At 39.7% G+C, this 26,989-nt stretch overlaps 1 protein-coding gene across 6 annotated transcripts in view; it reads right to left on the bottom strand.

The window, feature by feature from the left end:
• The window catches only part of ABCC4 (ATP binding cassette subfamily C member 4), a 1,253,378-nt gene that overhangs the window by 1,202,030 nt on the left and 24,359 nt on the right, over positions 1–26,989 (bottom strand). For 5 of the 6 annotated variants that reach the window (XR_008211683.1, XR_008211684.1, XM_052705822.1 and 2 more), the window contains exons 8-14: positions 24,236–24,485; positions 21,286–21,390; positions 13,029–13,118; positions 12,505–12,696; positions 10,943–11,037; positions 10,750–10,836; positions 509–605 (exon numbers count right to left, since the gene is read on the bottom strand). Coding sequence is in view for 4 of the 6 variants with exons in the window: in XM_052705822.1 (XP_052561782.1) it covers positions 509–605; positions 10,750–10,836; positions 10,943–11,037; positions 12,505–12,696; positions 13,029–13,118; positions 21,286–21,390; positions 24,236–24,485 (916 nt within the window). In the remaining 2 variants the exon portion in view is untranslated. The remainder of the gene's footprint in view (positions 1–508; positions 606–10,749; positions 10,837–10,942; positions 11,038–12,504; positions 12,697–13,028; positions 13,119–21,285; positions 21,391–24,235; positions 24,486–26,989) is intronic. The other variant, XM_052705824.1, reaches the window with a different exon arrangement.

The following is a 26,989-nucleotide window of genomic DNA, read 5'->3' as shown; positions in this document are numbered from 1 at the left end:
CATCTCAAGTTGTTGCATTTCCTCTCTACATGTGAACAGATGGTACAAGAAAGTCTGGAAGGAACCAGTTTCTCTGAAGGACTGCTTGTTCTCAAAGGTATCTGTGCCTGTTTCTCAGTCTGAATTTAAAAAGGCGATTGGCTGCAAAACCAACACAGCCCTTAATTCACACAACAGTGTAAAAAACAAGAACAAAAGCAAAGCATTAACTCCATCTCAAAAGAAATAATTCTTTCACAATATATTACATATATATGTAAGACAGAATTCATATGTAAAATTATATGTAGGTATAATAAAATTCAGAAGCAAGACGTAACAGGCAAGTTGTTCTAAAAAACAGCTATTAGTAACTATTAGTAACTATTTATCTTAAAAAACACACACAGTCAGTGAACAGAAAATGCATTTACAAATAAAAAATGAGATGTGAACTTTTTTTTTTCCTTTCTTAGATTATAAAAGACGATTAGAAAGCTATAAATATATAGACACTATTATCACCTACATCTTTTAATATTAGAATCTGAGTTGCAGCACGGAGATATTGCAACTGGTGAGTCACCAAAACACAGATCTTCTGATGTAAAGCCTGACAAATACACCTGCAAACAGATGGAAAAAAGAATTTTAAAAATAAGGTATCCTAAAATGTAATGACTGTTTCTGGGAAACTTCTACTCGATGTAACAGTGTTTAAAATAAACTGGTACTCATGCCTATTGCACTTTTCAAAATTATGCTCAACAAAAAGCAGGCTGCTTTTTTTTTTTTTACATATTCAAGGAAGAGAAGTAATTTTGTATTTCTGGTTTAGAGTGACAGAGAAGGATGTAGTTCATTAAAGTTGCAATGAATGTCCTCCTCACAAATGTTCATATATAAACTGAATTCTGAAGAGGTTATTTAACGACAATGAAACTAATGGAAAAGAAGCAAGGCAACATGTTGTGGACAGTGATAGAAAAACATGGCAAATAGAAATAACTTCTCTGAAATAAACTTTCATAACAGTTTTTACAAGTAAGTCACTGAGAGGGTTGGAAAATCAAACATTACTACTCAATCTGCTGTGGTCCATACTGGCAAGCAGTACTGGTGAATGTAGACTGGACTTCCCCTAGGTGAAAGCAAGCTGGAAGATACATTCCAGAAGCACACATCCCATTCATCTGCCAGCAGGAATGCAGCCCACAGAGGCAGATGATAGCTTGCTAAAAGAAGAACCTTCCTAACCTGCATGTGGACCTGGGCACCACACATTTTACTCCATAGATCCACTGCTACTGAGGTTGGTTTTTTTTTCCCCTAATAAAACACAGGAGGATGACATTCACAACTGAAGAAAGGAAAAAACAAAAACACTACACAACAACTGCATCTTTTCACTCTTCTAAAACAAAACAAAACAAATTCAATGGAGAAATGCAAATAAGCAGTATAGGGAGAAAAACAGAAAAAGAACATGAGCTAAACAATGATATCATCTGGTTTATTCTGTCTCATAAATTCCTGTTGTGTTTCTGCTACACCTACTTCTAACATCTATTTTGTCAGTCTGACAGATCACAGGGAGAAATATACAACGTGCTTAATACTACTAGTCAGAGTAAATAATTACATGCAGAAAGTATGTTATGCAGCTCCAAATAAACTGCAGCGAAATTAAGCTAACTGAACTGATTTATCTACTTACTGAACGAGTTATCTGCCTTCTAAGCAGCATTCAAGAAGTAACTATAAACCAGTGATGTCATTCTTAATTGATCAAGATAACAATTAATCAAGACAGCGTACTTGCAGCAGCGTAACTATTTGAGCAGTTGCAACTATTCATACACCAAACTCTTTGTGGGAGTATTATTTTGGGTGTGGTGACTGCCTGCCCTTTGAGCAGTCACGGAAACAAGCCATGCGGGACCTGGAGCGTCAGCTTAAGACATGCTACAAAACAGTCTTCAACAAACCCTATCCAGAGGACTGGACAGAGATCAGAGACACCACAGGATATTTGCTTGCCTAATAGGAAAGCTGCCAGAAAAGAATATATGAGATATTCATTGTCAAGAGATCTAGCTTTCAACCTTACATAGGTCCTACAGCCTCCATGCTACTTCCATTATTAAATTTCTCTGTGCCAGATATATGCCTAACAGTTCACTGTTAGACCCACAAAATCTAATGGCTGAAAACCTTCAAACCTTGATCCTGAGTCACAGCGAGGTGAGCTCACTGTACTTTAAGTTTACATTTAAAAAAAAAGCATGCATTATCTCAGCATCAGAGCAAACCGATCAGTACTGTCAGAGCCATCAGCACAGCATCTCACGTGATCTACATCGTGACCTCCGTAGAAAAGTGGATTTCCAGAGACAGATCAGTTCATCCAAATATGGATTTTTTTAAAAAACAACAACTTCATATTTGACATCTACCCGGGTAGAAAGGAACTCGCTGAACAGTTTGTTGATAAGAGATGAGTAGAAAAATTGTTGTCACAATTCACTGGCACAGGGAGGAAAAAAAAATCACAACGAAGCACATATACCTCGAGCTATTACTGAGTTAAACAACTCACTGCCCACACAGCTCACTAGAAAATTTTGCCATTTAAAATACAGTATCATCGTGATGCACCGAGGTTGCAAAATGAGTAAAACAGTAAGTGTATACTTAACGTCTGTTTCAACACACCAGGCTATTTTAAGTTTTATGTTTTCTGGGTTTTTTGTTTCTTTTTTTTTGCATATTCTCTCCCCGATTTGACAACATCCTGTTTTGCAAAGTACAGCGGAGTTTATAGGCTGAAGATCACCACGACAAAAGGTGAAGTTCAAAGCGTAGCACAATACAGCCAAATGTAATAAAGGGCCCTGCACAAAACTCCAAGCTCATTTAATTTGTACTTGTGAAAACTTAGCATTGCCTTGTAAATGAAGCACAAAAGATCTGAGATAGTCTATAAGCATTTATGTTTTGAATTGGTTCACGAAGGCTCAGTTTCATTCCACCTACTTTTAGAAATACTGCTGTGCACAGCTGAAGAACAAACATAACAGAAGGTGCCCAATTCTAGGTGAACATCTGAGAATATCTCATTTTCTTACCAATCATGCAGGGAACTCAATGAAAATACAGGTGGCGCACACCTGGCCAAAGTGTTCAGATGCATCAACACGTTCAGACTGCTGACTTTTTAAACAGAAGGCCAAATCCTGTCAATCTAAGGATGGTTTGTACAGCGTTGCTGGTAGGCAGTGTGTTCTCTCTTGAAACGCTGCTGCTTTGCGAGAGTGCCTGCAGTATGGCTCTCACACTTCAAAAAGTCATCAAATTATTCAAACCCACAGCAAAGGGAGTGGAACTAGATGATCTTCAAGGTCCCTTCCAAGCCAAACAATTCAATAATGCTATTGGGGAGCAATCAAAGAATGGCTACGAAGATGGTGAAGGGTGTGAAGGACACAATATGATGCATGAGAAGCCACAGAAGTCCCTGGGTGTGCTCAGCCCAGAGCAGAGGAGCTGAGGGGAGGCCTGACGGTGGCTGCAGCTCCTCACTGGGAGCACAGGGGCAGCGCTGAGCTCTGCTCTGTGTGACAGCGACAGGACCCGAGGGAACGGCATGGAGCTGCGTCAGGGGAGGAGCAGCTGGGGGTTGAGGGACAGGGTCTGCACCGGGGGGCGGTGGGCATGGAACGGGATGCACGGGGCTGTGGGCACAGCCCCAAGTGCTGGAGTTCATGGAGCATCCAGAAGCTTTCGGACATTGGGTTTGATTTTGGGCGCAAAATGTGTGGAGCCTGGAGCTGGACTCCATGATCCTTGCGGTCCCTTCCAACATGGAACATACAATTCTATGATTCAGACTTCTGCTAAAGAGCATGCTCCAAACCGCCTCTATCTTTCCTCTTGCTGCTTAAAAACCATAAAGTTCACCTTTAGCATGCTTCTCCATTACTCCCTTGAGGGGCATGCTCTCTTTAGTTAGACTGCAAGCATCTTCAATGCATTACAGCAGGATGAATTAGTGAACAAAAATGCTGTCACATTTATTAAATGTACGTACGCATACAGACATACACGTGCATACGCAGCCAGGAGAGATACAGCAAAGACCCAAATGTTCTTCAGTCTTTCCAGTACAAGGAAAACGGGGAGGAGGGGGCTATGAAAGCTTCAATTTCTATACCATGTAAGAATGAACTTACATCACTTCCTGACAAATTATGGATGGACTGTTTTGCATGATTGTTTTAAGCTCTACAATAGAAATTTTCATATTCCTCAAGATGCATTCAAGCAGCAAACTTCCTTTACCACTGTACATTTTTCTCTAAATCCAAGCTTATGGTTTTTTGATGCAGTTTAAATCCACCATTTCCCAATAAGCCATTATTTCTGTGTGCAAAGACCCTTTATACAGTCTTCAGCTTCACTTTTGGGCTTCTTTATTCCAGACAAAAAATAGAAACAAACACCAAATATACATTTTTTTTTTTTTTTTTTTCAAGTGAGGAACAGTTTTCTCTTTTTTCCCCCTTGACTTCTGAACCTCCTTTACAGGTCACTGAGTCTGTAGCCCCTCTGTGTTTTTTGATTGAATACATTTTTTCAGGTACAAAACATAACGTTAACAAAGCAAAATCTAACAAGAGGGCACAGTTTCCTTGACAAGAGAATGACATTGCCAACTTACACTTGTTTGTGATCTTCCTCACTCTGCATCTAATTTTTCACCTGACTGCTACACCATTGATCCCTGCCCACTGAGCGCTCACAGAGTCACACACTGCACTTAAACCTTCTGTGTGCATAAAAACTAACAACCTTTAATCAAGAACTTCCTTTTCCCTGTCTGTCTCCAAAACTGCCTGAAGCATAGCCCAGGTTTCTAACACCTGAAAACTAAAGCATCAACGACCTTCATTCATTCTGCACTGAGGACAGAATCAGGACAGGTCTGTTTCAAAACTATTCTCTTCCAACTTGACATAAATAAACAATACTTTGAGTTAACAAATCTAAGTAATAGGATATTATCACCCATTTAAAAACCCATTGCAGTTTGCCAAAAAACTTCTGTGCAATTAAAGAAATAGTTTGAGCTTTGATACTGCAGGGCACGTGGCAGAAGACACTTAGGAGGGTGCCTACAACAGCACAATTGCTCCTCTAGGCAGAGGCAGCATGTTGGCACCTTTGCGTATGTGAATCCTTGTTTGTTCTTCCTTCCATATCAGGTTTTCTTTACTTTGAGAGATGTTGTTCTTTAATCTTTTTAAAGTTTTTATCTCTAAGAACCAGCTTTCTTTCACCTCTGCGAAGCGTTTCTTCTTTAATGATTAGACTTTCTTCCTTAACATTCTTCCTGCCTCTTCTTTTTCCAAGTTCACACACAAGTTTAAGTTTACTCTAATACTTACATCTGTTTCAGTGGAAACAACCATTGAAATTAAATTAAAGCACATGCACAAGTGCTCACAGGCGTAAAGCCTTTGTTATATTAATTTGCTTACTACACGTGCTTTTCTCTCCTTTAAATTTAAGAAGTTTAAGATGAATTCTCCAGCTGTTTTGGTACCTTATGAAATTTACAGGATTTCAGGAGAGGAAAAAAGTGACATAATTGCCAAAGACGCAGAAACACATCTACTTATATTACATCGTTTCTACTTCTATGCTTATTTTATTAAACATTTATTTCAACCTCATGACAAGTCCTTGTCTCCATTGTGACAGTGCTTAAGGACAACTGCACTGACACCAAATAAAGATCCATAAAATTCATTGTCCTGACGTAGACAGCAGCCAGCAGAGAATGGCTGGTTGAAGTATATAATTGAGTAAACATACTTGCTTTACCATACAGTTCTAGCTTCTAGACTCCATATACAGTGGACCTTCTGAGTCAAAGATCTTTGAATTCAAGTAGCTCTTCGGGATCTTTCCCTCCAGGAATTTGTACAGCCCCCAAGTCTGTTTTTATTCTGGTATGCATAATACTCTTCTGCATCTCACCCACAGAACTCTAAGCCATTTAAGTATACTGGGGTTCTGTAAGCATATATTGTATGATTTTAAGACAAACAAAACAAACCAAAAATGTACACAGACAGAAAACCTCAAAATAATTCTAGGAGTAAAAGTCTATAAAGATTTACAGGCTCTTTTTGGAAAACATATAAAAAGTACAGTGGTCAAATTTACACTTTTCATTTTATTAAAAAAAAAACACACAACATTTCTATGACATATTCATACCTTTTAAACATAATACCTACAGTAAATGTAATGAAATTCACGGAATTCCTATTTTGTCATCCAAACATAAAGGCATAACTAACACACTTCTAAGAGCGACAGCACCACATTAGGGCTGTCATCACTGCAGTCATACCAAAGGAATGACGAGCACGGACCAGGTGTAATCACAAAGTGGGAATCCTTATAGATATCCTTGAGATATCTCCTATTTCCAGACATTATACATAAAAGGAAGTGGAGAAAAATCCTTAAGTTTACAGAACAGCTTCCTTGTACGTTTGGCAGGGTTACCATTGCTCGGTTCCTCTGACACAGTAATTCTGCCTGTAAAACTCTCTACAGCAAGGATACCTTCTAGCTTCTATTTGCTAGTTTTGCAGAACTGACGTACTCCACTTGCTTTCCAAGTCTACACGACCACAAGAGCTCTCTTCCCTCAAAACTTCAGCATTACAGGAAAATTGCATGTGTACCCCACTTTGAGGAATGCTAGAGTGGAAGCATTCACAGAGTCCTAAGGGCTCCAAAAGTGAAACTGCTTTAAACAGACTAAATAAATAATCAGATCTGTGCATGTAGTTTTAAAACAGTTCTTTTATTGTTTTTCCATACTTAATTTTCTTCCTTCCTTCAAACACTTCTGGGTCTTAGGTAAGAGTACACTAAGGAATTCAGGATATCTTATCCATGCATTTTGCATGATGGAATTTCCCGCTCTCCTTTGCCACCAGCTTACCACTTCTTTACCTTTTTCTGCCATTACAAAATGATTTGCTACAAATCCTGCCTGCTCTTTTTCCTCTCTTGCGGAGCAACTCTCAGTTGAATTTGATGGCAAAGGAGAAACGTTATCTTTCAGAACACCTGGCCAAGTTGCCAGGTGACTCTCTGGTCAGCTTCCACCTACAGTTAGTTATTCAGAGACACACTGTTCAGCTACATGCCACAAATCACCTGAGTTCCTACTGTCATCCCCTGGTACCAACACCTGAATACACGCTGAAGTTTCATTGTTATTACTGTGATAAACGCAAGGATTTCTTTTGCAGATTTTTTCTAATTCTAAAGGCAAAATTTAGAAAGAACAGACAAGTGACCATTACATTCAAAACACCTTGAGCATAAATTCAAAACAATCTGCAGAACTCCCTTTGATAGAAGGAATGATGCACCTCTAACTACTATTGCCAAACATCATCACAATGTTAGGTGTGATTTCCAAAGATTCTCAAACTGTCCTGTAAGCTACTCCCACGTGTACAAAGGAGGAACTGAAAGAAATCAGGCTGATCATCAACTGAGATCAGCACACAGCTCCTATCACTAGAAAGGATACAAGGGAAGAACAACACCTAGAGAAGTCTGTCTGTCTCAGTACAGTAATATAAACCTGACCTTTAAAATACCTTAATTCAGCATCGTCAATAGGACACAATTTCTGTTGAAAGGAGATGGGAAACCATACAATTACTGAAATCTGTTTACAAAGATGCACAGGCAGACCAGGAAATCTCTCGGGGCCCAAGTATGACTGAATTACTTTCTTAGAGCATGAAAGGCTATTCCAAACTTTGTCATACAAGGAAACATGTCACACCATCTGCAATGCCCCTCATTTCAAACCTGGTGGAAAATCCAGAGGTCTAAAATTCCCTAAGTTCCCTTACTGAAAAGATACCATACGTATAGTATATATAAATAAAAATAACATACACCTATATATGCATATTTATGTATGTATATTTGTGTATACGCACACAGATGTGTGTGTGTATGTCCGATAAACAAAACTACAGAACTATACCAGTGCCTCCTTTTATGAAAAGGTTGATGCTGGTCTACTGGCAATTATCAGAGAACTCAATAGAAAAAAAAAAACCACAAACAGCACAAAAATAGGGGAATATCCAATTTATATCTTATTAGGCCTCAAGGAATCTGATCGGGAGAGAGAAATTCACTGAAAAACTGACCGTATCTGCTCCATCATCCATGGAACAACTTGTCTGCACTGCAGAAAAAAATTTAAGAGACACAAGCTCTCATTAATATTAGGGACTATTTTCCCACTGGAGCTGTGCTACTTTGCATTCTTTCTCATTTGAAAAGAATTTATATATTTTAAGCTGTTTACCACGGCAGCTGAACAGAACAGAGAGAAGCAACAAATGCAATGAATCAGCCCTCTACAGCTTCAGGGAATTACTAGGAACATACCTATCTTTAGACGTAAACAAAAAGAATAGGCACTTCTAAAAAAATTTAAACTTTAATATAAAATTACAAAGGAAAAAGAAAAAAAAAACTGAGCGAGTGAACTGAACAATATCCATTTCAGAGTCAAATTAAATAAGCCCCTATTTCTTCCATCTAGCCCATTGTTTTACGCCTTGCGGTTTGGATTCCTGGGGGCAGTTTGTATGAAGTGGTATCTCAGGCATTCCTCAGCACCATGTTCTAAGAAATCATTCTTGCTCAAGCACTCTCTTCTTTACATTTCTAGCACTGTTCAGGAAGCACTAAGAAACAAGCACAGACTTGTTATTCTCTGAAAGCTACTGAACTCTCCCAGCTGACCCAGCACCTTTTACAGCTCGCATGGGGGCCTCAGAATCCAGGTTCTCATCTAAAAAAGCCCTCATTTAACATCTTTAGAAGAGACACATTTCAGTTTTCTTTGCCACTACTACTCCACACAGACTGTTCTCCCCACAAAACAGTTTTATTGTACTTATCTACCTAGCTCAAATTAATCTAGAGCTCAAGAGGAAGAGGTAAATGAAAATTCATGCTGCTAGGAAGAACCACAGCCAGTTTTCCAAGTTTCACATTCTCTGAGGTCATCTCCTTACATCTTCTCACCTCCACTTATCAGCAAAACTTACATTGTGCTAGCAGAGCGTATACAAAAATCCAGATTTCCAGTTCTGCAGCAACATATAGAGACTCCATGTCAGAGCCCTCATAGAACACAGAATAAATCAAAGAGGCAACTCAAACTTCCACCCAAGGCACTACTATATTTCTCTGTTTTCCCCTCAGCGAATAAACCTTCAGACCTAAAAAAAGAGAAAGACTGACAACATAGGCATGTGTGCTTTCCAAACTAAGGCACAGACACATTCAGAAGCTGAAGCTGTCAAGTGATCTTGTGCAAAAACAGAGAAGCAGTGGGTAAATCTTAGATAGCTGCTGCAACAGGTGTTAGAAGAATTTTACAGGGTACATAAGCTACAGAAGTAGTGAAGACCATGTATCAGTTGTAGCAGGTGAAAATGAACATGCATACAATAACAAATATGAAGTCTATCATAAAACTCTAACTTCATACCAGTTCACAGAAAGAAAATGTAACCATTTCAAGAAATCAATGACGAGGTTTTAAAGGCATCTCTAAATTCAAAACCATCAACATAAATGGGACGTACAGTTTTCAAATTTGGATGCTAAAAGCTTCCTCATTTGGGAAAAAAGAACATGCGCATATTGTTGGTCAATGGAAATTCTGTGATCATTTCTTCAATACAAGTTTCTACAATTGCCTAGGGGTGGGAAGGAGGGAACAAAAGTACAAGCAAATTTAAGTAGTTTGAGTGTGGAATTCAAGGGAGGTACATATGCTTTGGAAAATGCTTTCGCTTAGGCTTTGACTAAAGCCAAGTGAACTCCATCAGTGGAAGCTTTTCCTTGCACTTCTAATAAATTCTGTTTGACAGGGAGAGAAGTAGGTTATGAAGAAACAAGGATAAAACACTGGCTGGAAAAAAAATGAATTATTCTTACAGTATCAATGTGCTGTAGATTAGGCAGACTGAAAGAAGACAGACAGAGAAGAGAAAGCTCATTGAGAAGGGAACCTGATTTTTAATGAAGACTTTCCCATCTCTTCAGCAATAGAGGAAGGTCTAATCTCTCTTCTGTTTTATGTTAAGCTTATACATTCTCTTCTCTACTTTTGCTCTCCACAGTCTGGTCTGCACACTATAATTCCCTGTTTCTTCAAAGAGAAATTTCAACTACTCAAGACTGTAAGAGTTCTGGCCTTTTCTTCAGCTGCTTGGAGTGTCTATCAATCCAATAAAGCTGCTAATAAATTACTCTGCAAATAAAGCTGCAATAAAAACTAAGAGAGATTGAAGATCCCAGCCCACATTGTTCTTCACTTGGTACTAATGTTCATAAAACCCAGCACTGATCAATACTGATGTAAAATCTGTCATTCTCCTCAAGAAAACAGATTCCCTTAGGAATGATTCTATTATCTTCAAACCAGAGTATTCCAAAGCTTTTAAAAATAAAGAAAAAAAAAGGCAGAAAAGATTCACAGCTCTTCCCAATGTGTAAAAGAGAAGAAAAATAAATGCAGAAAGTGAATGCATTAAACGTTGTGAACCATCTATCCAAAAGCGCTTTTTCAAGTTTCTCTACAGGAAACTGAAAGACAACAACTGTATTTTAAATAAAAATATAGCAATAACCTACTTTTCAAACAAATGTCTTCCAACTTCAGAATCTACTGCACTCAGTGGATCGTCCAAAAGATAGATATCTGCATCTTGATATACAGCTCTGTAAGGTTTAAAGAAAAGCCAGCGTCACAAAGTTTTACTTTCATTTACTTTCAGTTACTAATGTCTGTCAACATATACATTTTAGAAACAACAAAAATACTAACCTGGCCAGATTTACACGGGCCTTCTGTCCCCCACTCAGCGTAGCTCCACGATCTCCTATAACTGTTAGGTCACCGTTTGCTAGTAAGTCCAAGTCCTGTGAACATAAAGAACAGGCAGAAAGCAATTAAAATAAATCATCTGAACCTCAAAAGTAAGCCTATTTCAAGATAACATTCTCCTATTTCAATAGTATTGTTTAATGTATTACCTTACATTAAAAAACAAGGATCATACTGGGTGAAATATCTACTATTAATTTCTTAGTTTGTACCTTCAGCAAAAGATTATTAAGAAAGCAGGAAAAATAGGTGAGGTCTATAAGATTTGTTTTTACAACAAGGTTTGCCAAAGGAAAGCACACAACCATTCTTACTGTTATATGGAATATTGTTGGTGATTCAGACCAGTCTAAAATAAAAATTAAGTATAATAATTATTTAACAAAATGAACTGTCACAATAAATAAAACTAGCTTCTATCAGTAGATTATTTTCCATTATCATTGTCTCTAAGAATTACATTTGTTTTATTTGCACTACAATTTATTAAAAAGAAATAACCACACCGTTCAGTACAAAAAATTGGTTAAGTTCTAGGACTGCAGACTATTAAGTTAGAATAAAATGCACATTGTTCCATCTCATAATACTGTATTTTCTCAAATGAATACGTAAGTTTTATACTAAGCTATAAAACATATTCAAAGCTTTAATAAGATACATGCATTTGAAACAGAACAATGAAAACGTATCTACTATCAAATACTGTGGGTTTTTTTAAACACAGTCTGCCATCTTTTTAAGTCAATGAAACCTTAAGTTTAGACAACAGCCTATGACTGAGTATCAGCAGAAGATATTAAAACTCAACCCACTATGTGTAAAAGCCTTGCAAAAAAATTTCATCACAGCAACCATCTGCTTTTCACCTGTGTTGCTGCTGACAGGAATATCATAACATGCTGCATAAAACCTTTTTAGCTGCCAAGCAAAATGTCTGTTTCTTGACAAATCTGGCTTAATCCTCTCCTATATCTCATGTCACAAACTCCTTTACACACAGACCTTTCAAAAATATTTTTTCATAAAACTACTTGGGCTCGGCAAGTTATCCAATACATACCACTAAGGTTCTTTGATAGCTTTACCAATGCATAATAAATGCTTTTTTTTTTTTTAAGCATAAAGGATATTTATAAAATAAAAGTCACAAAAAGTGCTAGTTCAATCATTTGTTTTTTCACATCTTGTTAAATCTACGTACATACCTACTGTAATACTGATGAGCATGTTCATGAAATTAAACATCTGTGAACAGCTTTTTTCCAAATTTGTTTGAGCTTTACATAAACCACATCTCCCTCTAGTGAAAGTTTTAGGAATTATATGAATGTCCTTACACGTGGATGTCCGAAATAATGTCTGCATCTCTATTAACAATTTATTTCTCACAGTACAAATAAAAATCAATTCTATATATTATATAATGCAGCACGTAATGCTAGCCTGCAAGAGTATTAAGATTAATGCTGGAAGTAGAACACACAAAAAGAAAAGCATACCTTTTTGAGAGCACAGACTTTTAAAACTTTTTCGTACTTTTCTCTCTCATATTCCTTGTCAAACAGTATGTTACTTCTAACAGTACCAGAAAACACCCATGGCTGCTGAGAAACATAGGCAATTCTTCCAGAAACATTTATCAAACCTTTCTCCTTAGGTAGCTCACCAAGCACAGCGCTTAGGAGTGAAGACTGAAAAACATCATAAAATAAAAATTCAGAAGTCTGATTGCATTCAAAACATCACTGAGTTTGAGTAGTGTTTTTTTGGCATGGTGGCCTATTTCACTCTGCCACCCAAAGTACTGTTAGTCTAAATGCACAAGTACCCTTTGCATGCAGTCTAGAAGCAAAAGGCAAAGTACCGTCCAACTTTGAACGCTTTCCTCCCCACCCACAGCACATCTGCCTTTCTTGAATGACAGCACCCTGATGTTATGCATACTATTATACACAAAAGATCTTTACAATTGGAAGCTTTTAGCCATGTTAACAGATTAAAAAACCTCACAGAATGGACTTACTTTTCCAGCTCCCACAGGACCGATCACAGCCAGTAATTCCCCTTGTCTGACGGTAAATGAAAGCTGTTGGAGTGCTGGGCTTTCTAAACTCTATGGATATAAGAAGAAGTCACACTTCATCAGTCATGAAATATATATCATCAAAACAGCTCTTAGAAACAGAGGATAATGCATGTAAATGACCGTAAGTTAGCAAACCGTATGACAACCATATTTTAAGACACGTGGTTTGCCTCTTCAGTAATTCACAAACACCTCTGACAGTCACCAATCTCTAATCCAAAATTACTAACACACAAAATTGCATTCAGGGAACGAGGAACCTAAAGGCAATAGCAGCAGCAGCACCACTTCTTCCAGCCCACCTCTCCAGGCTGTTGCTCAGCACAGAGTTGAGACAGTAGTCTTGAAAACAGGAGGTCTTGGCTGGCCATCTCCATAGTATTCACAGCTCCAGCCCTGCACATTCGGCTTCACCACGCAGACAGGCATACGTTTTAAGAGAGAGGGTCTGAAGCTTTCTCAAAACCCGGGAAGCTTAGACTGTGCTTGCTCTCACCAAGGCCTGACTATCAAAAGTCAAAACAGAAGAGTACTGTTTGCTTTTACACAGCTTCATCTCATGCAACTTGGAAGCCTTTGGCAAACAATGATGTGGGCTATTTGAGTAAAAATATGTGACCTGGAATTCTTTGTTCAATAGTAACACCTATTCTTTATGTCACACTACTGGTAACAGTTAATATATTGCACCATTTTTACCAATGTATAATTGTAAAAATCACAGAATAATAGAACGTATTGGGTTGGAAGGAGGCTGAAATATCAGCCAGTTCCAACATCCCTGCCATGGGCAGGGCTACCACCCACCAGATCAAGCTGCCCAGGGTCCTATCCAACCGGGCTTTGAATGCCTCTAAGGATGTGGCATCCACAGCTTTCCTGGGCAGCCTGTTCCACCCTCAATGTGAAGAATTTCTTCCTAGTCTAAATCTACTTTTGTGTTTCTAGCCATTCTGCCTCATCCTATCACTATACTCCCTGATCACAGAACCACCAAGGTTGTAAAAGACCTTCAAGGTCATCCAGTCCAACCATCCACCAATCACCAATAGTATTCACTAAACCATGTCCCTCAACACAACATCCAAATGTTCCTTGAACACCTCCAGGGTCAGTGACTCCACCACCTCCCCAGGCAGCCCATTCCAGTGCCTGACCACTCTTTCAGAAAAGTAGTATTTCCTAACGTCCAGCCTAAATCTCCCCTGGCACAGTTTGAAGTCATTCCCTCTAGTTCTATCACTAGTTACACAAGAGAAAAAGCCAACCCCCAGCGCACTACAACCTCCCTTCAGGTAGTTTTAGAGAGTTATAAGAAGAGAGCAGTGAGGTCTCCCCTGAGCATTCCTCAGACTGAACAATCCCAGCTCCTTCAGCCGCTCCTCATGAAGCCTGTGCTCCAGACCCCTCACCAGCTTTGCTGTCCTTCTTTAAACCTGCTCAATGCCTTTCTTGCAGTGAGGGACCCAAAACTGGACACATTACCTCAGGTGCAGCCTCACCAGAGCTGAGTACAGGGGGACAATCACTTCCCCGTTCCTGCTTGCAACACCGTTCCTGATGCAGGCCAGGATGCCATTGGCCTTCTTGGCCACCTGGGCACACTGTCGCCTCATGTTCAGCTGAGCATCAATCAATACCCCCAGGTCCATTTCCTCTACACAGTTCCAGCCACTCTGCCCCAGGCCTGTAGCATTGCCTGGGGTTGTTGTGGCCAACGTGCAGGACCCGGCATTTGGCCTTGTTGAAACTCATCCCATTGGCTTCAGCCCAGCTATCCAGCCTGTCCAGATCCCTCTGTGTGGCCTCGCTACCCCCAGGCAGATCCACACTTCCAGCCAACTTGGTGTCATCTGCGAATTTACTGAGGGTGCACTCAGTGCCCTCATCGAGGTCATCAATAAAGATACTGAAGAGGACAGGCCCCAGCACCGACCCCTGGGGAACACCACTCACAACCGGTCGCCAGCTGGATTTGACTCCATTCACCACCACTCTCTGTGCCCAGCCCTCCAGCCAGTTCCTTATCCAGCCAAGAGAGTACCTGTCCAAAACACAGGCTGCCAGCTTCTGCAGGAGAATACTGTGGGAGACAGTGTCAAAGGCCTTGCTGAAGTCTAGGTAGACTACATCAACAGCTTTTCCCTCATCTACCAGATAGGTCACTTGGTCATAGAAGGAGATCAAGTTGGTCAAGCAGGACCTGCCCTCCGTGAACCCATGCTGGCAAGCCCTGATCCCCTGGTTGTCCTGCACATGCTCCGTGATCTCCCTCAAGACAATCTGCTCCATAACCTTCCCTGGCACCGAGGTCAGGCTAACAGGCCTGTAGTTCCCCGGATCCTTCTTACAACCCTTCTTGTAGATGGGAGTCACATCGGCAAGCCTCCAGTCTTCTGGGACCTCACCAGTCAACAAAGAGTGCTGACAGATGATGGAAAGCGGCTCGGCTACCACCTCTGCCAGTTCCCTCAGCACTCTTGTATGAATCCCATCTGGCCCCATGGACTTGCGGCAGTCCAGTTGGAGTAGTAGGTCTCTGACCGCATCCTCCAGAATTGCAGGGGGTTCTGTCTGCACTCCAGTCGAGACTACCAGGTTAGAAAGCAGAGTATCCTGAGGATAACTGGTGTGACCTTTAAAGACAGACATAAAGAAGGCATTCAGAACCTCTGCCTTTTCCTTATCCTCAGTGGTCACATTCCCAGCCTCATCCAGTAAAGAATGGAGATTCTCCTTAGTCCTCCTCTAACTGTTGATGTATTTGTAAAAGGGTTTCTTGTTCCTTTTAACCCCAGTGGCCAGGTTGAATTCAAGCTGGGCTTTTGACTTTCTGATTTTCTCTCTACATATCTTAACAACTTCTCTGTACCCTTTCTGAGTCACCCGTACCTTCTTCCACAAGCGGTAGATTCTCTTTTTCTCCTGAAGCCTCAAGAATAGCTCCCTATTCATCCACACCGGTCTTCTTCCCCGCCGGCTCATTTTGCGGCTCAGGGTGGCAGCCATCCCCTGTGCCTTTAAGACTTCCTTCTTAAAGAGTGACCAGTCATCTTGGACCCCTTTACTCTCTAAGACTGAAACCTAGGGGAATTCCCCTACTAGCCTTCTGAGTAATTCAAAGTCCGCTCTCTGGAAGTCTAAGGTAGCAGTTTTGCTGTTCCCCCTCCTGGCTCCACCAAGAATCGAGAACTCTACCATTTCATGGTCACTCTGTCCAAGACAGCCCCCGACCTCCACATCTCCCACCAGATCTTCTCTGTTAGTGAGCAGCAGTTCAAGTGGGGCAGCTGCTCTCATCGGCTCTCTCACCAGCTGCATCAGAAAGTTATCCTCCATACACTCTAGAAACGTCGTAGACAAAACAGTCGCTTTCCCAGCTTTCCTGTAGGCCCCCTTCAAGTACTGAAAGACCACAATGAGGTCTTGCTGGAGCTTTCTCTTCTCCAGGCTAACAACTCCAGTTCTCTTAGCCTGTCTGTCATAGGAAAGGTCTCCAAATCCTCTGACTATCCTCATGGCCTCCTCTGGAGGAGAAGAAACAGTTCCACGTTCTGCTCTGGGCCCTAGAGCTGAACGGAGTAATCCAGATGGAATCTCACAAGAGCAGAGAAGAGGGAGACACTCATTTTTTACAAGGAGAGTGGTTAGGCCCTGGAACGGGCTGCCCAGGGAGGTTGTGGATGCCCCGTCCTTGGACGTGTTCAAGGCCAGGTTGGACGGGGTCCTGGGCAACCTGATCTGAATGTGTATGTTTGGTGGCCTTGCTAGGCAGGGGGGTTGGAACTACATGATCCTTGAGGTCCCTTCCAACTCGGGTGATTCTGTGATCTGTGATTCTGCGATTCGCCTGATGTTCAGACTTCTGATGCAGCTCAGGACTACAAGTACTCACTGGCAGCTCACACTAAGTTCTACTTCAACACCCCCAACTCCTTCACCTCAGGACTGCTTCCCAATCCATTTTCTACCCAGTCTGTAAGGTGCAGGACCTTGCACATGGCCTTGCTGAACTTCATGAAGTTCACACAGGCTCACCTCTGTCTCTCTGGATGGCAAACCCTTTTCTCCAACATGTCAACTTCACCACACAGTTCGGTGTCATTCATACACCTGCTGAGGGGGACACACAATGCCCCTGTCTATGTCATCAACAAAGATGTTGACAGACCAATAGCATTAGTCTAATGCCCTGAGGAACAACACTCATCAATGGTCTCCACCAGGACATTGAGCCACTGATCACAACACTTTCAGTGCAACAATTTATTCAATTCTTTATACGCTAAATGGTCCATCCATCAAATCCACATCTCTCAAATTTATTGACAAAGATGTCGTGTTGTCAATATGATGTCAGTAGATGTCAAAGGCTTCACACAACTACAGGTAGTTAACGTCAGTTGCTTCTCCCTTACCCACCAGCGCTGTCATCAATGGCCTGTTTTCCAAGTGCCTTAGCACTGTTTTCAGTAGGATTTGTTCTATGACCTTGCAGGGCATAGAAGTGATACTAACTACCTTGTAATTCCCTGTGTCTCCCTTCTTTGTTCCACTTTAAAAAAATGAGGTTATGTTTCTCCTTTCCCAGTTAGTGCAGACTGCCACAGTTTCTGAAATATGATGAATAGTGGCTTAGCAACTCCATCCATAAGCTTCCCCAATACCCTCAAGATGCACCTCAGCAGGCTCCATGGACTTGTGCATCTTCAGGTTCCTCAGATGATCTTGATCATGACTTTTTCCTACAGAGTGTGGTTCTTCATTCTCCAATCCCTGAATTTCACTTAAGAGACTAGGACAGCATGTCTACAATGCCTGATGGTAAAGAACGAGCCAAAAGAGCTGTTGAGTATCTCAGCCTTCTCCACATACTGGGAGCTAGAGTTGGAAAAGGCCTTACATACCATCTAGTTATAATACCCAACACTATCATGTCACGTGGCCATACACTACCTTTAATTTTAACCCATCAGCTCCCAGTTGGCTTCTCATCCATCCCCATCCATGCACTGCAGCTGATTATTGACATATCAAGTGGCACCTCCACTTCACTTCCCCTATTTCTTATGAAAATACAGGATCTTCACGTATTTAATAACAGTTCCCTCTAATTAAAGCAAAGCATCTTTGTAACAGGACCCACCCATATATCCATGTTAGACTGTACTAAGCACAACTGACACTAAAATGCAAATAATATAAAAGCAATCAAGCTGCCCTGTGACCAAATTCTGGAACTGCCAACAGGGGAAGCTTGCAACTAGCTGTTTTAAATGATTTGGGAAAGGCATGGTTGAGCTTATGAGAGGTATTCACTCACATCTGTGCCAGCTGGGAGAACTAGGCTGACATGCATGTGCCTCCTCAGGCCAGCTTGATGAAACAGGAAAGCCCTTAGAGCCCAGTAGCACACACCCAATCAGATTTGCTATCTCACACAACAACCATGAGTTTTGCATTAAATCAGTCACAGCATAAGAATCCGAAGTTGCCTGCGCTCTGTAACACTGCAAAAACAGCTCTGCTGCTATCATTTATCTCCATAAGGTGGCAGCAACACAGCTCTTCTCAATTCTGTCATTTGATTTCTTGGTCCAGAGTACCCAGTTCAGGTACTAAACTGGAGTTAAGGTCTGGAAAGCCCCACCAGTTTATGAAAGAAAATGCATTTTTTTTAATGCAAAGTTTTTAGGATGAGAAAATATCTGTTATTAAATCATTAATCTTTACAGAAAAGTAAATAAGCTTGCCCACATACCAGCCCTACCACAGAGCTCTCAATGATTGTAATGAGGTCCTGAGGTCATGATTCTGAAATTCTAAAAGATTCTTGCCTGGGTTTTCAAAACAGAACATTGTAAGAGCCTAATCCATTGAAGAATTTTAAAAAAAAATCTTAAAAATAATTATTTAAATATTAGACACTTAAGTGTTATTTAAGATATCATGGACCCTACACAAAACTAGTAATGCAAGCAAAAAGAATGACCACATATATCTCATAGAATCGTAGAATCATAGAATGGCTGGGTTGAAAAGGACCACAATGATCCTCCAGTTTCAAGCCCCCTGCTATGTGCAGGGTCACCAACCACCAGACCAGGCTGCCCAGAGCCACATCCAGCCTGGCCTTGAATGCCTCCAGGGATGGGGATCCACAGCCTCCTTGGGCAACCTGTTCCAGTGTGTCACCACCCTCTGAGTGAAAAACCTCCTCCTAATATCTAACCTAAACCACTCTTGTCTTAGTTTAAAACCATTCCCCCTTGTCCTATTACTACTTCAAGAGCATGCTACTTTTGAAAAACACCATTATTTATAATTAAAGACAGTTTGCCCTATTTTTAGGCATTGTGGCACTTTAAATTAGAGCACAGACTGATGGTATGAATAAGTTCATCTGATAGCTAATTGCCACCAAATGTCTCAACTCCCTTGGACCCTGATAAGCATTTGTGCCTGTCACTTTCCTTCTGCTGCCGCTTCTTCTTTCCTAGCTTTGTAGACAGCTTGTTCATGGGACTCAGCTTTCAAAGGACAAATCACATAAAAAGTGATTCATTTTCTACTGCTTTATCCCTGCGGACTGTCTCACCATCAGGTGACACATACAAGCATTAACGCTGGCACACGGCACAAAGAACAAAGCACTACAGTCCAAGGACACGGGACTGATCTCTTCACTGGGAGCAACTCCTTAGGTGAGTTTGGGCAGACATGATATCCCATATCCAAACAGAAGTAGTAATTCATCCCATCTATAGAGACAATACTTTGTATAGAAGTACTACGCTGCTTAGGCTCTTCATTTAAGTGACTACAATGACAATGGACAAACTTGGCCACTGTTCAAATCTTGAATTTTAAATCTGAAGTTTTTCAATAGAGCAGACAGGCTGTTCCAGAAATTAAAGGCACATCATGAAAAACACCATATTGAAGAAACTCTAGTTCCATGCTGCTATCAAACTAGCCTGTGGAACTCAGATAAGACTTGCCTCAGTAAAACAAGAGTGTGACCGTGAATTAATTGGTTTTGTTTATCTTTTGATAAACTGTAATACACCATGTTAAGTTGTTTTCCTAAGAGTCTATCTAATAATCCCTTTTTTACTTCCAGTGATTTTGGATTTGTGGGTTGTGTTTGGGTTTGTTTGTTGTTTTTTTTTTTCCTTAAGTATCTACTTTGGCTCATAATCCTTAAAAACAAACAAACAAAAAAATCATCATTCAGCTGTACAGTTGTTATACAGAGATACAAAGAGTCATTAGAAACCCACTAAGGGTAGCAAGCTAAGTTGCCTACGTGACGAAGTACAGCATACTTTTATTATTCCTTTTATAAATCCTCTCTCACAGAACTCACCATCTTTTCAGTTAGCAATTAAAATTATATATAAATGTATAAATAATAAATTTATAAATAATGTATAAAATTGCTTTGCATTATTATAAGAGTATGTGAGAGAAATATTCCGAGCTGCTTTTAAATTTCTGGGAGAACTGTTCTTCTCCCATGCACATTTCAATTATGTATCAAAATAAAAGTTAAATTACGAGTTTTGTTTTCTTTTTAAACCAAAAGGAAACCAGTAATTCCAGTCACACTACCCAGCTTTACATAATATAAATAACTCAGGAAAAACCTGAAGGTGTTTTATGGGAATACTGTGCAACCATTTCCTATAGATTAACCACCATTTTGGCAAGTGTGATGCGTTTTAAGTAAAGAACAATTTGTAGTTGAACATTCTCAGTTAAAATACATAGAGTAACAGACTTGTAGACTAGACTAAAGCTTTCAAACCTGCTATGGGAAGTATAATATTGTACTGGTTCTAGACTAAAGCACTGATCAACATTCAGTTCACTACAACAAAAACAAAAACACACACGCTAAGGCCTGCCTTAATGTGCTGTCTGTCCTTAATTCCAATTTGAATATCTAAGCTGCATTATAATCCTGTTTAATAACAAGACATTTTCAGAATTAATGTACAGGTTTTCATTTAGTATACTATTCAAGCATAGGTACTTTTAAGATGCATTTGATACTGTTTAATACTATTCAACAGAGTTAGTCTAACATGCTAAAAGGTTTCTCCAACACAAGACATAGACATTGTGCTTTTTAGGCTTACATTGCCTACAGCACAAGTATACTTTTAACATCTATTAAAAGTAAGTTTACCTTATCCCAGTAGCAAGTCAAATCCTGAACATGAAGAATGACATTCTCATTATTATCTTGCAGTTGTGGTTTGAAGTGTGAGACCTCATCAAGTATCAGGAAGTTCTGCAATAAAAGAAAAGAACAGGATACTGCCTAATGTGAGACTGGGAAAGAAACTCAAGAATATGCTTTTGCAAGCAGCATACAACACATCACTGATGGACAAAGTACACACACTCATGAAAGAATTGTATTTCCAAAAGCAATGCACAACTCATTCAAGCAATGCACCTCTAACTAGCTGATCATCCCAGAGATCACTTGGAAGCGCAGATTTCATTGCATAGCAGTACTGTGGGACTCTTAGCAGCAACCTGCTGGGCAACAGAAAATTCCTGAAGCAAACAGAACTTGAAAGTCAGTCCTGACAAACCTTACAATTGTTTGATTTCCTCTGCCCATGAAGAAGAGATGAAACCTCAACTGCAACACCTTATTGTTCCACTGCTTTCTCACTTTCCTTGCCTAGATGCTAGATTATAAATAGCTCAAACACACTTTGAAAGGAAAAAGGCAAATTCACAGGTAAAAGTTACCACAAGTTTAAGATAAAACACAGAAAAACCATCATGATTTGAACTGCTGACCATGAAGACTTTAAATAGGTCTCTAGCAGACAGTACCTTGAGGAATGTCAAATGTAGTTAACAAGTACTGAGCTAACAGTCTGCAGACATGAGACTGGTGCTGAAGACTTACAGAAGTCAGTAACTAAGAGGAAACAAAACAGAGCTGACAGACAGCTCTGAGGATGAGAACAGCACTTCTACATGTTAGCAAGCGCAAGGGACCTTGCTGAAAATTCAGCACCATTTTTAAGAGAGCTGTGAGAAGTCAAAGCATTTCATGCAGCAGTCTCCAAACTCAACGCACACATACATCTCCACCAAAAGGCAAAAGTGCAAAGTCAGTAGAAGTCTGAGATCTCCAGCCAGGTGAGTATTGCTGAGTCTGATTTTAGACAGGCAGGTGCAAAGGGCAGGTCTGGGAGAGAATCTGGGAGATGACGGTGGAAGTCAGAAAGAAATTCCAAACATACCTAAATCCATATTTGCAGCATGTCACATAAGAAAAAAACCTTTGAAATGTGATTTGTGTTTAGATAACGACCCAAATATAGAGGGTTATAAGCAAGGAATCAGTCTCTTGCTTGAGCTCTTACCAGGAATTTCTCTTTAGCAGCAGCATTCAAATCAGCTGTAAGTGCTTGCCAGCCATTTAAGTAAAAAAATGTAAGCACACATGGAAGATTTTAAAGAAAAGCAGTACAAAACAAGAAAATAATTACAGGGCTAACACCAGGAATTATACGTAGCAGGGGGTGGGTGCAGAAAATCAACACTATGAATAAAGTTTTCAAAAGCAGAATAACTGAAGCCTTAAAGACTTCTTCAGATCTCTCAAAACACTCTTCTGTTACTTTTATACCTAATAATCTTCCCTGCAGAGAAAAATAAAACCGCTAGCATCCACAGGATGCTGAGAAGCAAACATTAGCTTGAGATAGGACTATGTCCTTGAGAAAAAAAACCTCCATCTTCTGTACTAAGATAATTTTTACCCTCCTTCCACAGTCTCTGTGGAAAACTTGTTGAAAAATTGTTCTCCCTTTGTTTCACAAAATGGGACTGTGAGCCACTGCTTCATCAAAAAGCAGGAGCTTCAAGGAGAGATGCAGCTGTATAGCTAAGGTGAGGGGACATGACAGCTTAAAGGGGGGAAAAAAAAAAGAAAAAAATAAAGGAAGACTTTCTGCCACACAGTTCTTATGTATGTATGTAGGTATGTATGTTCTATGCATGTATACAGAGGAACAGCAAATACTTCCCATCCAACTATACTTTATTTTCACCTGAAGCATGGTATCTCCTGCTTTCTTGTCTCCAACTGAGCATATTTATGATCAGCACTGAAAACTCACTTGTTCTATAAAGCTCATGGAGAAAGTAACCTCTTAAAAAGCAAAACAATTCTTTTCAGTTTTGCCCAGATAGCCATCATCCTCATCCTTTTTTTTTTTTTTTTTTCCTGTATTCTGAGTCTCTCTACATAATTCCTTTCCACTTATTTACATTTCAGTAGCACATCTTTAGTTACAAAGCATCTTGTCATACAGTAGCAGAATGCCTAACTCTTACTTTGTGGCTTTGGAAATTGAAGCTAAAAAGTTCGTGTCTGCATCAGGGATGCTAAAGATTCATCAGGACAATTATTTGTCCATTCCAGTGAACCTGGAGCTAGTTTTGAAAAAGTATCCTTATGGAATCCTAAATGCAGAGAAACTGAATCCAGCTGTCAAGAGCAAAATCTTTTGCCTTGTAGGATATACTGGAAAAGAAGACATGAGAGAAAAAGATTGCCACTATCGGCTCAAGTGCTTTTGTGTCTTGTTCTTAAGGCATCTTTTTTAGACTTTCACTCATGTTTCTCAACCTGCATAATTAGAATGATCACTTGAAAGAGCACTGTGTGGGAGCTGAACACAAAGTACATGTAAACACTGAAAAGACACTGCAACACCCAGCATCCCAAGCATTTCTCTTTCTTTCCTCCTAATTTGAACACTAATAAGAAACGTTATGGACTACAATTTTGTTGGGTGGTGATTCTCACACATTATGCATTTCTAACTCCACTTTGCATCACCCTTCACAAAATGCTTCTTTGAAGAGCAGATTTTATCTGTTTAATACATAGTTTCCATGTGGACTTAGTACAATTAGCAAATTCATCAAGAAAAGTTTTATTACACTCAGGCACACAGAGAAAGACATTTTTAGGTACCTTCATTAATAAATGGCATAGTGACACTCGGTAAAGCCATATAATTACATGTACAGCATTTCTATTTACCCCAATCTAATATTTTTTACCAATGAAACCAAACTCCTCCCACCAGTAATCGTACCTTGATTCGCCGTATGCTGACCACTGCCTCGGATACTCTCTCAACAGCCGAAGGGAAGAACAGAGTTACTGTCAGCCTGACTGCGCCATACAGGGACACCGCCACAAACACCCGACTTGCAGAGATAACGTTGCCAAGTAGTACGTATGCCATGAAAGTCATGAACACTGTTATTTTGCTTGCCACAAAGAAAGAGGCCAAGTTCAATCCTCGAAGGTAGGAGCTTTTCAAAACCATGGCGATCTCCTTCCTAAAAGTGCAAAACATGAACAGTCACATCAATCCTTCCCATCACAGTTGCCCCCAACAGTAGGATGAGGGAGATTCCATTCTCAGGATTATACTTGCATATCCTTTCTCCTCCCCTTACACCACCCCAATTCATATGTAAAGAACTGTACTCAAAAGTAACTGTAAAGAAAGCAGGGTTCATGGAAAATAGCAAAATAAAATTAAGAAGTCTTACGAATTGAGGAAAATAAGAAGTTAAGATATGTAGTGTCTTGATAGCTATAGGAAAAAGAAGAATCTTTCAGAGACAGAAAACAGAAGTGCTTTTATTTCCTTTTGCGGTCAAACTATCATCTCAATTCCCATTCTAAGCTGCTTTGATTATTTCTGGATGGTGTACAAGAGAAAAAAGGAAAATAAATCTGTGTAATGGTCAAGCATCATGCAGCTCCTTATCTTTCCAACACAAAAATCTGAGTTTATTCACAAACTCTTAATGAGATCAACACATTCTCCTCAACCAGAAAAACAGGGCAACTTCCATAACTTTTAAAAGTCCATCTGTGGACCATCAATCAGCTGCTGTTCCTCAAGCTGAATCATGGGGTTTGCAGTATTTCCTTTGATCTCAGTCTAAATCCTCTCACTTTGGACCCTGCTCCTGGTTTCTTCTGCTCCAGGAGTTCTGCTTGTAATTAAGAGAATACTGGTCTGCAAGGCCAATCGCTCTGGCAAATAGTCCCTCAGCTAAACAGTACGTGATGTATGGCACAGACAAGAAGTCTCCCTGTAGAAACATAATAGCTGATGAAGCACCTGTTTTCAATTCTCATTTCAGTTAAGCTTCAGTTTCGATTTCTAAATGAGTCCTCAAGTCCAGTGCTCAAAATGTTACTGCACTAGTTACAATGACACTGCCATCAGGCTTAAATTCATGTTAAAGGAAGAGGTTTTCTTTATCAAAAGAGACATAATCATTTGCTTCTTCCCCACATATACACTTTAATCTGCTTGAAATAACGTGGAATTTTATTAAAACAATTCCTAACTTATCTTCCTAAATATTCCAGCAATTCTCAGTTAAAAACTTGATCATTTTGATTACTTTCTACTTGAAACTATATGCAAAGATTAGAAAATCAAGTCATGATCATACTGCTTGAAATACACTAGGTCTTCACCTATGAAGAGAAAGATGCAGGATCTACTACTGGAAAAGTAGTTAAGCAACTTTCCCACTATACTTGCCAAATTGGCTGAACTGACAGACTTTCAAAGCATTTCAAAGACATTTTCTCAGCTTAACGGCTCACAATCTCTGACCTCCTCCAAAGGACAGTGAAAGAACGTTTGTACGTAAACGATTGGAACTGGGCCTAATTTAATTACTTCTGGATGAAACTTTTTTCCCACATTCTAATAATCCTCTCACTATCTGTGGATAATTAGCAAGTTCTCTGTGCTTTTCTCCATAAATATCTGATAAATTACAATCAACCCACAGGCTGTATATTACATACCACACTGTCTTATGGAAGAGAGTTATTTCAAGGGAAACTAACACCAACAGCCACAGGAAAAATAAAACAACAGAGAAGTTTAGATGTCATCTTAACTTTTCAGGGCCACTGTGGAAACACTGGGCAACAACTGGGCTGAATTTAAAATTTCTAACTTCTAATTTTTTTCACAGCACAGTGAAAGGGGGCTCAAGATGTGTTCTGGAAGAGTTTATTTCACTCCATCAGTGGATAGGAAACCACTAATCTTAATGAGGTGCTGACTGTTGTGATATGAATGCACCCACTGAGGAAGTTTTCAATAAGGAAATACCCTCTCTGGCTCCATGCAAGACACTGAAACATTCAATCAACTGAGAACACTTGGTCAGCATAGGATCCTATATTCTTTAGTACTGCAGTATGTATGGGAAGAAATATCTTGGGGAGCATTAGTGCATTTGAAAAATTGCATGTGGAAGGGAAAAAAAATGCTATTAAAAAAAAAAAAAGGAATGCCAAATAAATAGATAATGATAAATAAAAACAGTAACAGAGAATCTATGGCAGGTTAATAACCTACTGATATGCTGGAGAAAAACTGCATGAAAACTAAGTGCTAGGAAACATGCACCTGAATTCCTGTCAAGAATAGCAAGTAGTGTTGAAAAACAAATTTATGAGTTAAGTTTTAATCAGATGCTGACAGATTTCTACAAAGAAACAATGCTGCACAATCAGAGCAATTCTGAGCTGTTATTATTCTGTCCTCCACCCCTTCAAAAGGCAAAAAGTGAAGAAGAGTAGTATCTGAAGATGCCATTCATGTAAGACAGTCAGATACCACATACTTCTCAAGAGAAATGTCTGCTTACTGGTCTCATTCTATTAGCTTAGAAGGCTGTGAAAATGAACCTGTTCAATTACTTTATTTATCAGTTGCCATTTTTAAGCACAACTGTAAAAGCAAATAAAAATATATACATAGTTTACAAATATCATATGATTTTTTATTTCTTCTGTC

This window comes from Tympanuchus pallidicinctus, unplaced genomic scaffold (assembly GCF_026119805.1).
Source record: "Tympanuchus pallidicinctus isolate F22 unplaced genomic scaffold, pur_lepc_1.0 scaffold6, whole genome shotgun sequence".
Lineage (NCBI taxonomy): Eukaryota > Metazoa > Chordata > Aves > Galliformes > Phasianidae > Tympanuchus > Tympanuchus pallidicinctus.
The sequence above is the reverse complement of the archived record's forward strand: the minus strand, read 5'-3'. Positions and strand labels throughout refer to the sequence as shown.